Source organism: Vulpes lagopus, chromosome 8 (assembly GCF_018345385.1).
Source record: "Vulpes lagopus strain Blue_001 chromosome 8, ASM1834538v1, whole genome shotgun sequence".
Lineage (NCBI taxonomy): Eukaryota > Metazoa > Chordata > Mammalia > Carnivora > Canidae > Vulpes > Vulpes lagopus.
The window spans coordinates 49,104,749-49,120,388 of record NC_054831.1 but is presented as its reverse complement, the minus strand read 5'-3'; the positions used below and the strand labels follow the sequence as shown (position 1 = coordinate 49,120,388).

At 40.7% G+C, this 15,640-nt stretch overlaps 1 protein-coding gene across 1 annotated transcript in view; it reads right to left on the bottom strand.

Moving 5' to 3' along the window:
* Positions 1-15,640, bottom strand: part of FREM2 (FRAS1 related extracellular matrix 2) — a 169,809-nt gene that overhangs the window by 64,483 nt on the left and 89,686 nt on the right. Inside the window, exons 5-6 of the mRNA XM_041766940.1 lie at positions 15,069-15,194; positions 7,089-7,340 (exon numbers count right to left, since the gene is read on the bottom strand). Of these exons, the coding sequence (XP_041622874.1) occupies positions 7,089-7,340; positions 15,069-15,194 (378 nt within the window). The remainder of the gene's footprint in view (positions 1-7,088; positions 7,341-15,068; positions 15,195-15,640) is intronic.

The window sequence follows — 15,640 nt, the reverse complement described above, 5'->3', positions numbered from 1 at the left end:
ACACCTAAACTTATTAGAAACACGTGAAATTGTACTGCTTAGTGATTTACACTTTTACCCTCTCCTCTCTTTCTCATGGGTCTCATGTATCCTTCTGCTTCCAATTATCACCATCAGGTGGGCAACTGTGCATGTAACACAAATCCCTAGCTCCAGCTTTGTTGGTTCTGTATTTATGGAGTCCTACTGCCCAGGTTCACTGGTGAGAACCCATAATGAACTTGAACTTGGTGTATTTAAATAGAATTGATACATTTTAATAGCATTTCTCATCTACTTGAAATCACCTTTCCCTTGGTGGGTTCCCTCACCTAACCTCCCATGGGACCTCCTTCTTTGAACCTGTCGAGTACATAGTTTTTTTAGAAACTTATTTTTTAAGTTTCCCTCCTCCCTCCTCTCTGCAGGTATTTTTAGTAGCAATTTGTTTCCTTGCCAGCCTGTCTCACTCTATGCTTTTGGTTCTAATCCTGTTCACTTCCATGCTATCGAATTTATAACCTCCCAACACAGCTCTGATTGTTGCGCTCTTTTTTCAAACACTTCCAGGTGCTTCCTATCCAATAAATTCAGAACTCCTTATCACATTCAATGGCACCATGGGAGGCTTCAAACCTCTTTCTCAGACTCTATGCTCATAATGATGCGCACCTCTCTTTTCTTTAGTGAGGTTTTAAAGTGCTTTCATACAGATCATGTTTGGGCTGCACAAAAATTCTGAAAGTAAGAAATTCAGGTGATAATATCCTCATGTTTCATTTGAGGAAAACAGACCTGAGAAGACAAGTGGATTAGTCAAGATTCCTTGACTAAAGAATATAGCAAAGTGTATCTACAGCCTGGGTCTGAGAGTTGACCCATGGAGTTGAGCACTCAACCTTCCTCAGAAAGGCACCCTGGTCAAACTGAGTGGTTCACTGGTCCTAGAGCCCTTCCCTCCCTCAAGGTTTCACTTATGTAATTTTGGAATACTTTGTTCTCCATTTACCTGAGTCCTTTCTGCCTGTGAAAGCCCTTCTCTGTACCCCCTCTGACTCACAGAGCGATCACGCGATTGCTTTGAATCCCACTCTGCCTTCTTAGTCTCCCTTTTACTGTTTCAAATTATTATTATAACAAATGATTCTCATGTAACCTTTTATGCAGCACTTAGTTTTTTTTTCTTTTCTTTTCTTTTTCTACCAAATAGACTGTAAGCATTGTGAGATTCTGGCCTATGTCTTAAATGTCTCTGTAGCTCCCTACCTATTGCACTTTGTGAACGCACAACAAATATTAGCTGTGTGTGTATATGATACGTGGGACTCAAATTTTTTAGATGGTGGGATATTTCATTTATTGTTTTATGTTGTTGTTTTTGAAGTGTAGAATACCTACATCATTGTATCTAGAATCCTTGCCATGTGGAAAACCCGGTATAATCTTTATTATTCAGTGCACTGTGGCAATACCTTTCACTCACTGAACCTCCACTGGCATTCATTAAATCCTTAGCATCACCAACTGTTTTAAATAGTCTGCTAATAGCTGCAATGAATTAATGATCTTGAGCAGTTAGAGACTCATTTTCCCATGTCTTGATTTTTAATCAAGCATACTAAATCAGAACGTAACCTTGTTACGTTGTTACCTTGCTGCAATGAATTAATGATCTTGAGCAGTTAGAGACTCATTTTCCCATGTCTTGATTTTTAATCAAGCATACTAAATCAGAACGTAACCTTGTTTTGTCAAGCTGTTACTTCAACAGAATTTGGCCCGATCCTTAAAATGACTGGTCTGGCTTTGCTGAATTGGAGCTTACCTTAATGCAAATAATACCGTTAAAGAAGAAAAAGGATGGTGAATGGGTCTTGAAGCTTGGCACAAATGAATAAAACATATTTCACCCACACGCTACATACCACAATGTATTTTTCTAGTATTAGAATGTTTTTTTTTCCTCTAAAGTAGTCCTGCTGTTGAGAAAGCTTTTCTGAGGTCAGTAAGCTTTTGAATGGCACTAAATTGAGTTACATTTACCATAGTGCTCACCACGCTGCCTCTGCCATGTCCCTGGCTCATATATAGAATGGTAATTTGTCCCAGGTGGTCAAGGAAGGCAGCCACTTTAGCTAAAACCCCTGAAGGTTGTCACATAAAAGCAGAAAATGGATTTTGCTCAAATGTTCCTTAATTAACTTCCAAAGACTGACAGCAAAGATGACTGCAATACTGTTAGCCTGGACTTAATACCCTTCCCAACGAACAGGTGCCGTAACCACTACTGAAGTACTGAGAACAGAAGACATTCATGGAGGATGCTTAGAGCCGCACAAAGTGGCAGCGTTATTCTTATGTCAGTGTGTAGCTCATGGGCAAGTCCCTTCTGAACACAACGAAGCCTTTAGCTGTTTCTTAAAGATTCAACACAAATTTGGCCAGGTGAATTTTTGCACTTCGAGCCTCTGTTATACACTCAAACCCTTGGCCCTGGGTGGGATCTTCTGATACTGGGACCTGTATCCATAAGTGGTCCAGGTCTTAATCTTCCCTCTGTACAAAAACATCAGTTCACAGCTTTAGTGAGGAATAATCTAGCTTTGGAGAATCAATTCACTTTTTAAAATTCTGATCGTTCTATGTTACAAAGTTCCAAAGACTATTTCTTTTTAGGGAATGGTTAGACCATTTGTCACCTGGTGTACCCATTATCACAGGAACAGACACAGCAACCAGAGCAAAGAGTGTTGTTAGAAAGTCAAGAGGAATGTTTCATCCAGGTTATGTAACAGGCCTGAACATATTCCCTACACTAGTTACAACTTATGGTGACTGCAAGATTGCCTACCCTCAGAACAATACACTTCCCCTCCCTATCAGTGTGGACCTATATTTATTCTTTTCTAGGTTCTATGACAATTTGCCTCCCTTCAATTGTCATTAGGTATTACTTATATTTTAATCCTCTTGATGAGTTTCAGGATTCATTATAGCCTAGTGATGAAGCACATTAAATCTGAGTGAAATAGACCTAATTTTAGGACATATATCCAACACTATACATCTGTGTGATCCTAAGCAATTTTCTTAGCCTGAGTCTAGTTTTTCCATCTGCCAACAGGAGGAGATTGGGCTTTGAGATTTAACGGGATAGATCATGTAAAGTTCTTGGTACACAGCAAGTGTTCAGAAGTGATAACTGCTCCTTTGTATTGATATTGCAGATGCATGAAATCAGACTTTCTCCCCATTAAACCAGCATTCTTTCTTTTCTCCATGATGAAAGTACTTTCTGGCTAGCAGTATTGTTTTCATTTATAAACTACGTATGGGACAGGCAAAACACACTTATAAGACGTCAACTTCTAAAATGAAAAAAATATAGGTAAAATTAGTATCCCCATTTTATTGATGGAGTATTAGAAACATGAATAAAACTTGACCAGACAGCTAGTAAGATATGAAGTATTCCAACAAAGATGACCACAAAACAAACTCCTCTTAAATAAACTTTGGATTTATTTTTCATATTATTTTTAAAAATGAGTGAAATATTTGCATGTTGAAAAAAAATCCCTCAAATAGACCTGTTAAAAATTTTCAATGAGCAAGAAAGGTTAAGATAATGATGTAGCTTATTGCATGCTAGATATTACTGATTTATAATGCTTTATAGCACTTAGACACTGAAATGTGTTTAATTCTTAGATTCTTTCTGGCATTTTCTTTACTGGGATTTCATACCCTTATAGAGACTACCTTCCTCTTCATTGTTTCCATTGTCTCCTTAGCATTTGTGGAGTGCACTCTTGTTTTTTAAAATAAGAGAAATGAGAAAAATATGCCCATATTATAAATAATACAAGCACTACTTTTGCATGTCCTCTTAAGCAATCTTCTCCCATGATTATATTATCATCAACAGAGACAACGCGCAACAATGTCTCCAGTGCATGACTACGTCTGTCCTAATCTTCAGACCCATATCTCCATTCTCCTACTTCATGTCCAGTGTTTTGAAGCTGTGCAGGCTCTTCAAATTAACTCGTTCTAAAAGAATCCATTGTTTCATCCCTAAACCCATTGTTCCCCTGCTTTCCCTAGCTTGGTGAACTGGACCACTTTAATTCGACTTCCCTAGCTCGAAACCCAAACATTCTTCAGACTCTCCAGTCCAGTCAATGGCCAAGTCATGCCCACTCTTTCTCAGCAGCATCTCTCGGATGTATCCTGGGCCCTTCATCCTCATACAACCACCCTGTTCAGGCCACTGTCACCTGTCACCTGCATTTCTCCAATAGTCTCCTGAGCAGTTCAATCTATCCTCTACATTTTAGGCAGGGCAGAGTGATCTTTATAAAATGCAAATCTGATTTTGTCATTCTACTTAAAACCTGTTAGTTGTTCCCTATTTCTGTTTCACTAATAATATACAACTACTCTACACTGGTCCTCTGAGACTGACCCCTTCCCCATTTCTCCAAACTCCTTTGGGCTCTGTCAAAAGATTTTTGCTCCATCCACACTTCCAGTCTCTTGGATGCATCGCATGCCCTTAGCCCCTGCACTTGGGAGTTGCTCCCCTAGAAAGCTACTTTCCTTCTCTCTTCCCTGGGGCACTCTGATACTATCTTCAAATTTTAGCTAACACATCATGTTTGGTTTTTTTTTTTTAATTTTTGTTCTGGGGATCCCTGGGTGGCGCAGCGGTTTGGCGCCTGCCTTTGGCCCAGGGCGCGATCCTGAAGACCCAGGATCGAATCCCACATCAGGCTCCCGGTGCATGGAGCCTGCTTCTCCCTCCGCCTGTGTCTCTGCCTCTCTCTCTGTGTCTCTCTGTGACTATCATAAATAAATAAATAAAAAATTAAAAAAAAAATTTTTTTGTTCTGTTTTGTTTTAATATTTTATTTATTTATTCATGAGAGAGAGAGGCAGAGACACAGGCAGAGGGAGAAGCAGGCTCCCTGCAGGAAGCCTGATGTGGGACTCGATCCTGAACCCAGAGATCACAACCTGAGCCAAAGGCAGACATTTAACCACTGAGCCACCCAGCAGAGCACTTATCACATTTATTTTATGCATGCCTCTTCACCTATTTGTGTATCCCCAAAGTGGGAAAAGCCCACGGGTTTGGAAGCTGTGGTTCTCTTGTTTGCTGTTGCACCTAACGGATGCTTGAACAGATGTACTCAGTTCACATGTTTTTGAACGAACAGATGTACGCAGGAGTGGATATTGGAGTCTCGCAAGGTATTGTTGAACAAATGAATACATATTCATTAAACAGCAATATTATATTATCCAGAGATTCCATCTCCTGAGTTACTGCAAAGACTCTTTAAAATGGAAATTTTCTTCTCCCAAAGCTAAATTTGTGCTGTACATTATTAAGCTAAAAATGTTTACATCCTTAATTTTAAAAAAGTTAGGTTAACAAATTTTGAACCTCTTTAAAATACAGGACACCATTTTATTTGTGAATAGGTAATGATGCATGTTTTGGTGAATATTTCTTTTTTGTGAATGCATTCAATGTGTATTTGCCTAGTTTCTTCATTACAGTGAAAGCTTTCTAAGGGCAAGGAGTCTTTATTTGTTTTTCTTTCTGTTATCTTTAGAAACTTTGTGGTGCTCCCCACAATGCAGGACATGAGTGAAAGTTGAATGATTCAATAAAAAACAAGAGATTCCAAACCAAAGCATTTTGCCCTGATACAGGAAGATTAATGGTGTACAGTAGCAAATATGTACCCTAGAAACGTTTTGACTCATGGAAGAAGGGTAAACACATTTTTGTTTCCACATTTCTCTTCATATTTGTGTGTAGAGGTTATATGGTAGATGTATTAAGATGACTTTCTTTTTCTTTTTTTTGAAGATTTTTATTTATTTATCCATGAGACACACACACACACACACACAGAGAGAGAGAGAGAGAGAGAGAGAGAGAGAGAGAGGGGGGCAGAGACACAGGCAGAGGGAGAAGCCTGATGTGGGACTCGATCCCGGGTCTCTAGGATCCCGTCCTGGGCTGAAGGCAGCGCTAAACCACTGAGCCCCCTCGGGGCTGCCCTAAGATGACTTTCAACAGCGAAACAGAGAGGCATCTTGTTAAGTGATGATAATTAAGGTCAGCTATAGTATATTGGGGAGTACATAGTGGATGTGGGAAATATTACTTGGCTGAAGGACACTAACTCTCTTACTCAAAAATTCTTTCTGGCTTTGAAAGTTAGGCAAATGGTAAGGATAAAGATTAGCCAGATGAAACAAAGAGAGTGTTTTCTGTTGTCTGTCTTTTGTACTTTTGCATGAATTCTTCTCAAAAGAGAAAACTCAAGGCACAAGCTATTTCTTTTTTTCCCCTTTTTTTCATGTCTTATTTTTTTTAAGTAATCTCTACACCCAACATGGGGCTCTGACAACCCCAAGATCAAGAGTTACATGCTGTTCCCACTGAGCCAGCCAGGCACCCCATCAGGCACAAACTATTTCTTGACCTGGGAAGATTAAGCCCTTCTGCTCCTTTTTCCATTTCAAAAGTGGAATTATTTTATGGTAATTGAGTTTCCCTCAGGAAAAGTGGTCTAGGATAAACCCTTCTCCTTTTTGGGGCGGGGAACTATCTGTTGGCTTTCATTTTCCATACATTTATTACTTTTCTAGTTATTCGTGTAACAGCCTTGTTCGATGGGTTTCTTTGTTAAACAAATTAGAATACTGAGAATAACATTGCAAAATATAAGCTTTTAAAAGTGAGACAAAACAAAAAGGACATAAATTAAGTTGATTACAATTGTTTTGATTCTTCCTCATGAAATCGGAAAAGTTTAACCACCTACCAGTAAATGGCATTGTAAAATAAAACTACAAAGAAAGAAAACACATGTAAGTGTGACTTTTGCCTTTTTAAAACATTAAATCAAAAAAAGACTAATAGATTGATGCAGCCAACTTTGAAATTTAATCACACTGTAAAACCAAGCATAAAATAAACATGCATGTTATGATACCTTTACACTCGCATTTGTCTGTCAGAGGTTGTGCCTCATGTTGGTCTGCCTGGTAGGAGGAATAATTTTCAAGTACTTTTTAGTACTTACCATCATCTTTGTCAGGGATGATCGTAACCTGAGTCCCTGGGAACTCTGATCCAATCCTCCCTCCCATGGGCATGCTCAGAAGGACATGGAATGTTTCCTCCTCTTCATACAGGGAGTCATCAATAACAACGATGCGACACATTTTCTCGTGCTCATCTTTGTCAAAGCGGATGACACTGGTGTGGTCCTCCGGCCTGGATATGTAATCTGAATAGGACAGCACTGATGTTGGTACAGTTCCGCCTGCTGTTCCTGGGGGCAGAGAATGTGAAAGGTGTTTATGCACCACAGGTTACATGGGTGTTTCCAGAAACAATTATTTTCTTTTTTTAATTATTATTTTTTATTGGAGTTCAATTTGCCAACATATAGCATAACACCCAGTGCTCATCCCGTTAAGTGCCCCCCTCAGTGCCCATCATCCAGTCACCCCAATCTCCCACCCAACTCTCCTTCCACTACCCCTTGTTCAATTCCCAGAGTTAGGTGTCTCTCATGTGCTGTCACCCTCTGATATTACCCAATCATTTTCTCTCCTTTCCCCTTTATTCCCTTTCACTATTTTTTATATTCCCCAAATAAATGAGACCATATAATGTTTGTCCTCCTCTGACTGATTTACTTCACTCAGCATAATACCCTCCAGTTCCATCCACGTCGAAGCAAATGGTGGGTATTTGTCGTTTCTAATGGCTGAGTAATATTCCATTGTATACATAGACCACATCTTCTTTATCCATTCATCTTTCGATGGACACCGAGGCTCCTTCCACAGTTTGGCTATTGTGGACATTGCTGCTAGAAACATCGGGGTGCAGGTGTCCCGGCGTTTCATTGCATCTGAATCTTTGGGGTAAATCCCCAGCAGTGCAATTGCTGGGTCATAGGGCAGGTCTATTTTTAACTCTTTGAGGAACCTCCACACAGTTTTCCAGAGTGGCTGCACCAGTTCACATTCCCACCAACAGTGCAAGAGGGTTCCCCTTTCTCCACATCCTATCCAACATTTGTGGTTTCCTGCCTGGTTAATTTTCCCCATTCTCACTGGTGTGAGGTGGGATCTCATTGTGGTTTTGATTTGTATTTCCCTGATGGCAAGTGATGCGGAGCATTTTCTCATGTGCTTGTTGGCCATGTCTATGTCTTCCTCTGTGAGATTTCTCTTCATGTCTTTTGCCCATTTCATGATTGGATTGTTTGTTTCTTTGCTGTTGAGTTTAGTAAGTTCTTGATAGATCTTGGGTACTAGCCCTTTATCTGATTGGTCATTTGCAAATATCTTCTCCCATTCTGTAGGTTGTCTTTCAGTTTTGTTGATTGTTTCTTTTGCTGTGCAGAAGCTTTTTATCCTGATTAAGTCCCAATATTTCATTTTTGTTTTTGATTCCTTTGCCTTTATAGATGTATCTTGCAAGAAGTTGCTGTGGTCAAGTTCAAAAAGGGTGTTGCCTGTGGTCTCCTCTAGGATTTTGATTTATTTTTGATTTATTTTTATTTTTTTTATTTATGATAGTCACACACAGTGAGAGAGAGAGGCAGAGACATAGGCAGAGGGAGAAGCAGGCTCCATGCACCGGGAGCCTGACGTGGGATTCGATCCCGGGACTCCAGGTTCGCATCCTGGGCCAAAGGCAGGCACTAAACCGCTGTGCCACCCAGGGATCCCTCCTCTAGGATTTTGATGGAATCTTGTCTCACATTAAGATCTTTCATCCATTTTAAGTGTATCTTTGTGTCTGGTGTAAGAGAATGGTCTAGTTTCATTCTTCTGCACATGGCTGTCCAATTTTCCCAGCACCATTTATTGAAGAGACTGTCCTTTTTCCAGTGGATAGTCTTTTCTGCTTTGTCGAATATTAGTTGACCATAGAGTTGAGGGCCAATTTCTGGGTTCTCTATTCTGTTCCACTGATCTATGTGTCTGTTTTTGTGCCAGTACCACACTGTCTTGATGACCACAGCTTTGTAGTACAACCTGAAATCTGGCATTGTGAGGCCCCTGGCTCTGGTTTTCTTTTTCAATATTCCCCTGGCTACTGGAGGTCTTTTCTGATTCCACAAAAATCTCAAAATGATTTATTCCAACTCTCTGAAGAAAGTCCATGGTATTTTGATAGGGTTTGCATTAAATGTGTAAATTGCCCTGGGTAACATTGACATTTTCACAATATTAATTCTTCCAATCCATGAGCATGGAATATTTTTCCATCTCTTTGTGTCTTCCTCAATTTCTTTCAGAAGTGTTCTGTAGTTTTTAGGGTATAGATTCTTTACCTCTTTGGTTAGGTTTATTCCTAGGGATCTTATGCTTTTGGGTGCAATTGTAAATGGGATTGACTCCTTAATTTCTCTTTCTTCAGTCTCATTGTTAGTGTATGGAAATGCCATTGATTCTGGGTATTGGTTTTGTATCTGCCACACTGCCGAATTCCCGTATGAGTTCTAGCAATCTTGGCATGGAGTCTTTTGGGTTTTCTATGTACAGTATCATGTCATCTGCAAAGAGGGAGAGTTTGACTTCTTCTTTGCCAATTTGAATGCCTTTTCTGTCTTTTTGTTGTCTGATTGCTGAGTCTAGGACTTCTAGTACTATGTTGAATAGCAGTGGTGAGAGTGGACATCCCTGTTGTGTTCCTGATCTTAGGGGAAAGACTCCCAGTATTTCCCCATTGAGAATTATATTTGCTGTGGGCTTTTCATAGATGGCTTTTAAGATGGTGAGGAATGTTCCCTCTATCCCTACACTCTGAAGAGTTTTGATCAGGAATGGATGCTGTATTTTGTTAAATGCTTTCTCTGCATCTATTGAGAGGATCATATGGTTCCTGTTTTTTTCTCTTGTTGATATGCTCAATCACATTGATTGCTTTACGAGTGTTGAACCAGCCTTGCATCCCGGGGATAAATCCCACTTGGTCATGGTGAATAATCTTCTTAATGAACTGTTGGATCCTGTTGGCTAGGATCTTGTTGAGAATTTTTGCATCTGTGTTCATGAGGGATATTGGTCTATAATTCTCCTTTTAGGTGGGGTCTTTGTCTGGATTTGGAATTAAGGTGATGCTGGCCTGATAGAACGAGTTTGGAAGTACTCCATCCCTTTTTATTTTTCAGAACAGCTTTAGAAGAATAGGTATAGTTTCTTCTTTAAACGTTTGATAGAATTCCCCTGGAAGCCATCTGGCCCTGGACTCTTGTGTCTTGGGAGGTTTTTGATGACTGCTTCAATTTCCTCCCTGGTTATCGGCCTGTTCAGGTTTTCTATTTCTTCCTGTTCCAGTTTTGGTAGTTTGTGGTTTTCCAGAAATGCATCCATTTCTTCTAGATTGCCTAATTTATTGGTGTATAACTGCTCATAATAAGTTTTTAAAATCGTTTGTATTCCCTTGGTATTGGTGGTGATCTCTCCTTTCTCATTTGTGATTTTATTAGAGTCTTTTCTCTTTTGTTTTTAATAAGGCTGGCTAATGGTTTATCTATCTTATTAATTCTTTCAAAGAACCAACTCCTGGTTTTGTTGATCTGTTCCACAGTTCTTCTGGTCTCTATTTCACTGAGTTCTGCTCGAATCTTTATTGTCTCTCTTCTTCTGCTTGGTATAGACTTTACTTGCTGTTCTTTCTCCAGTTCTTTTAGGTGCAAGGTTAGCTTGTGTATTGAGATTTTTCCAAATTTTTGAGGGATGCTTGTATTACGATGTATTTTCCTCTTAGGACTGCTTTTGCTGTATCTCAAAGCTTTTGAACGGTTGTATCTTCATTCTCTTTAGTTTCCATGAATCTTTTTAATTCTTCTGTAATGTCCTGGTTGACACTTTCATCTTTTCAGGATGGTCCTTAACCTCCACATGTTTGAATTTCTTCCAAATTTCTTCCTGTGATTTAGTTCTAGTTTCAAAGCATTATGGTCTGAAAATATGCAGGGGACAATCCCAATCTTTTGGTATCAGTTAAGACCTGGTTTGTGGCCCAGTATGTGGTCTATTCTGGAGAAAGTTCCATGTGCACTTGAGAAGAATGTGTATTCAGTTGCATTTGCATGTAAAGTTCTGTAAATATCTGTGAAAGCCATCTGGTCTGGTGTTTCATTTAAAGCTCTTGTTTCTTTGGAGATGTTGTGCTTAGAATATCTATCGTTTGTAGAAAGCGCTGTGTTGAAGTCTCCCAGTATAAGTGTATTATTATCTAAGTATACCTTAACTTTAGTTATCAATTGATTGATATACTTGGCAGCTCCCACATTAGGGGCATAAATATTCATGATTGTTAGGTCCTCTTGTTGGATGGATCCTTTAAGTATGATATGGTGTCCCTCTTCATTTCTTACTACTGTCTTTGGGGTAAACTTTAATTTATCTGATATGAGGATTGCTACCCCTGCTTTCTTTTGAGGACCATTTGAATGGTAAATTGTTCTCCAACCTTTTATTTTCAGACTGTAGGTGTCCTTAGGTCTAAAATGAGTCTCTTGTAGACTGCAAATAGATGGGTCTTGCTTTTTTATCCAGTCTGAAACCCTGCATCTTTTGATGGGGTCATTAAGCCCATTCACGTTCAGAGTTACTATTGAAAGATATGAATTTAGTGTCATCATAATACCTATTCAGTCGTTGTTTTTGTGGATTATTTCTTTGGGCTTCCTCTTTCTTTTACAGGGTCCCCTTATTATTTCTTGCACAGCTGGTTTGGTGGTCACATATTCTTTCAGTTTCTGCCTATCTTGGAAGCTCTTTATCTCTCCTTCTATCCTGAATAGATAGAATAGATATCCTTGCTGGATAGAGTATTCTTGGCTCCATGTTCTCATTTAGGACCCTCAATATATCCTGCCAGCCTGTGGAGAGGTCTGCTGTTCATCTAATATTTCTCCCCATATAAGTTAGAGGTCTCTTCTCTCTTGCTGCTTCTATAGAATAGATATCCTTGCTGGATAGAGTATTCTTGGCTCCATGTTCTCATTTAGGACTCTGAATATATCCTGCCAGCCTGTGGAGAGGTCTGCTGTTCATCTAATATTTCTCCCCATATAAGTTAGAGGTCTCTTGTCTCTTGCTGCTTTAAGGATTTTCTCTTATCTTTGGAATTTGCAAGTTTTAGTATTAAATGTCAAGGTGTTGAACAGTTTTTATTGATTTTAGTGGGGGGAGCCTCTCTATCTACTGGATCTGAATGCCTGTTTCCCTCCCCAAATTAGGGAGGTTCTCAGCTATGATTTGTTCAAATACACTTTCTGGTCCTCTCTCCCTTTCAGCGCCTTCTAGAACCCCAATTAAATGTCGATTTTTTCCTTCTGAGGCTGTCATTTATTTCCCTTAACCTTTCCTCATGGTCTTTCAATTGTTTTTCTCTTTTTCCTCAGCTTCCTTCCTTGCCATCAACTTGTCTTCTATGTCACTCACTTCACTCTTTTTCTACCTCATTAACCCTCATCGTTAGTACCTCCAGTTTGGATTGCATCTCATTTAATTGATTTTTAAATTCTGCCTGATTAGATCTAAATTCTGCAGTCATGAGGTCTCCTGAACCCTTTATGCTTTTATCCAGAGTCACCAGTAGCTTTATGATTGTGCATCTGAATTGGCTTTCTGACATCGAATTGTAATCCAAATTCTGTAACTCTGTGGGAGAGAGTATGGTTTCTGATTCTTTTATTCTTTTGTGGTGAGTTCTTCTAGTCATTTTGCTCAGTGCAGAGGGGCTAAAAACGAGTTGTACTGGAAAAAGGAAGAAAAAAAGAGAGAAAAAGAAAAAAAAAAGAAACCAAAAAAGGAAACCAAGAAAACAAAAACAAACACGCACAAAAAAAGAAGGAGGGTTATCCTGTGGTTCTATACACTGTAAATCCCTTGACTTCCCCTGGAGCTTTCCAGTGCTGCTTGGTCAAGAACTTGGTCTTCCCCTGTCCTTCAAGCTGGTCTTCTAGGGGCGGAGACTGGTGTGCTGAGTCTCAGGTGTGTGCACCTGGGGGAGCTGCCCTGCTCCCCCACCAGGTGCACGGCTCAGTGGGAGCTGTCTATCCTGTGAGGCCTCTGTTCCCTGGCGGCCCCTCTCCATCCAGGCACAGGGTGATACCAGGAGGGACAACCACACTGGCCACGGCCAGCTCTCTAGCCCTGGAATCAGCTCCCGCAGTAACTACATAACTCCCAGTCCGCACTGGCCTGGATGCTCCGGGGTCAGGGGGCACTGATCTGCACAGCTCCGGGCGCCCCACTGCAGGAGCGTCCTCACTGTCCTGTGCCCTCCCGCCTCTGCCTGTCCTCAGGGAGCGCAGGATGCTGGGCTGTGTCCCCTGGCCCCTGGGCTCCGCTGTGCAGCCCCTCCCGCGGAGCCCCCCTGGGCTGCTCCCGGCCCACTGGGGGCCCCACCTGGGCTGCTCCCGGCCCACTGGGCGCTCCAGCCCTTGACTGCACTCGGCCGCGGGGTTGGTCGCTCCCCCCCCCCGCCGTGCACTTCCTCTGTTAGTGACCCCAGAACCTGGGGGCCCCACTGCCCCTCCTGCGGTTCTGCCTGAGTTCCCTGCTAAGCGCCTTTCCGTCCAGGAAGAATCTGGTGGGGATTTTTTAAAGCTCCTGCTTCTCCAGGGCGGGGCAATCCTGTCCCAGAGGCTCTTGCCACCTGGCTTTAGCCTGGCTCCTCTCGGGCCCCTCCCCCACTGGATTTTTTTAATTTATTTTTTCCATCTTCCTACCTTATTAGAAGCGCGAACTCTTCTCTCTGTAGCATTCTAGCTATTCTCTCTTTAAATATCAGGCCGAATTTGTAGGTTTTCAGGATGATTTGAAAGTTATCTAGGTAAGTTGGTGGGGACAGGTGACTTGGGGACCCTACTCCTCCGCCATCTCGCCGGCCCCCTAACAGTTATTTTCATATGCAACATCTTCATGTTCAGTTCATATGTATGAACCTCCTCAGAAATTGCAATAGTGCCTATGTACTGTTTCAGCATCTTGAGTCATCTGCACAGTGGTCTCAAACATACAAAGAAAATCACATTTCAAGTGTTTTCCTCTCTACTTCCTGCCACTGGACATTCAGTAGAAGACAATATTACAAAATAATAGCACCTACAATTCCAATGCTTCCCGTGTGCAGGCAAAGTGCTAATAAGCACTTTTATATGCATTACCTTCTTAATCCTCTCAACACTCTAGTACAGGCTACACATTGGAGGTTTACAGAGGTTACACCACTTGCTCTGGGACCCAGAGCCCAAGGTGACCCTGAAGTCTGTGTTCCCGACCGCACTTCCTTCCTGGCTTTCAACTCATGTAACTACACTAAGGGGACTTATCACGATCGTCTCTCCGATATCAACCACATATATGACCTTTTCTTTTACATTCTTCGAAAATCTACCTGTTTCTTAGAAAGATATTATATTAATGAATATTATGTATTAATTTTAATTTTGTATTGCATAAAGTCACCTTTCAGAGGAGGCTTACCCAATGAGCAAAAGAAATATTTTCAAATTCAGAGGCGGCTTACCCAGTGAACACAAGAAATATTTGAAATTCAGAGGAGGTTTCCTCAATGAACAAAACAAATATATGGAAATTCAGAGCTTCAAACTAGTTTGAAATTAGTTTCTTTTCCTTGGGTCTATATTTCTCTGCTTCTCTCTCTCTCTTTTTAAAAAAGAATCCTCTGCTACTTGATTGAGTTTGGGTGGAGGAAGAAAACTTGAATTTCTTGCACTCCGAACAGCTTTTATTATCACAATAAGTAACCACACAAATCAGATATGTTTTGATAAGTAACAGCAGTGCTCCCAGGCCTTCTTGAAAGAGGTCCTCAGTAGTGTAATAGTGAAGGAAGACTTCTGGATAAATGCTTTTTTTTTTCTTCACCTTATGAAAACTGTAATAGTAAAGCACACCCCTCAAGGCATAATGTTATGGTTTCCAGATGTCAAAGAGGCTTATATATACATCTCAGGGTGGTGGGCGCAGTTCAGTTCTTTGGTAAACCGACGTACCTTGTTGTGTGTAACAGATCACCATCAGCTCCTGGCTCACGTCTCCACTCCTCCTAATGGGAATGAACAGCTCACCGATGTCTTCTTCAACAGAGTATTCAGACTGGGGAATAAATACAGTTGACTCTAAGGAGAAAACACAATCACAGCCACTATTGTTTTTGTCAGAGCTTCAAGAGCAATCCTATGCAAATTCAAATTGCTCTAACTTTTCCCCGTTGCATATTCTTTTAGAATAAAACCGAGTGAGGAGGAGAAAAGGGGAGCAAAAGTATATATAAAGCATGCAGGCTCTGGGCAAGTGAATTCTTAATCTTGAAATAAAATCCAAAGTGGCTTTTATCTCTACAAATTGCTTTTTTTTCTCAATGAATAAGGGCTCTTGACATACTTCCTTTAAAAGCAACTTTGTTCTTTGACATAGATCACCACCTTCCAATGATATAGTCAAATTTAAGAGGCAGAAGAGATGTCAGGGTCAGCATGTCCCACCTTGTACTTTACACATGAAGAAGCCTGGGTGCAGAGAGTTGAACTTGTTTGCCTACGCTTCTTACTAGATGAGTTGAAAT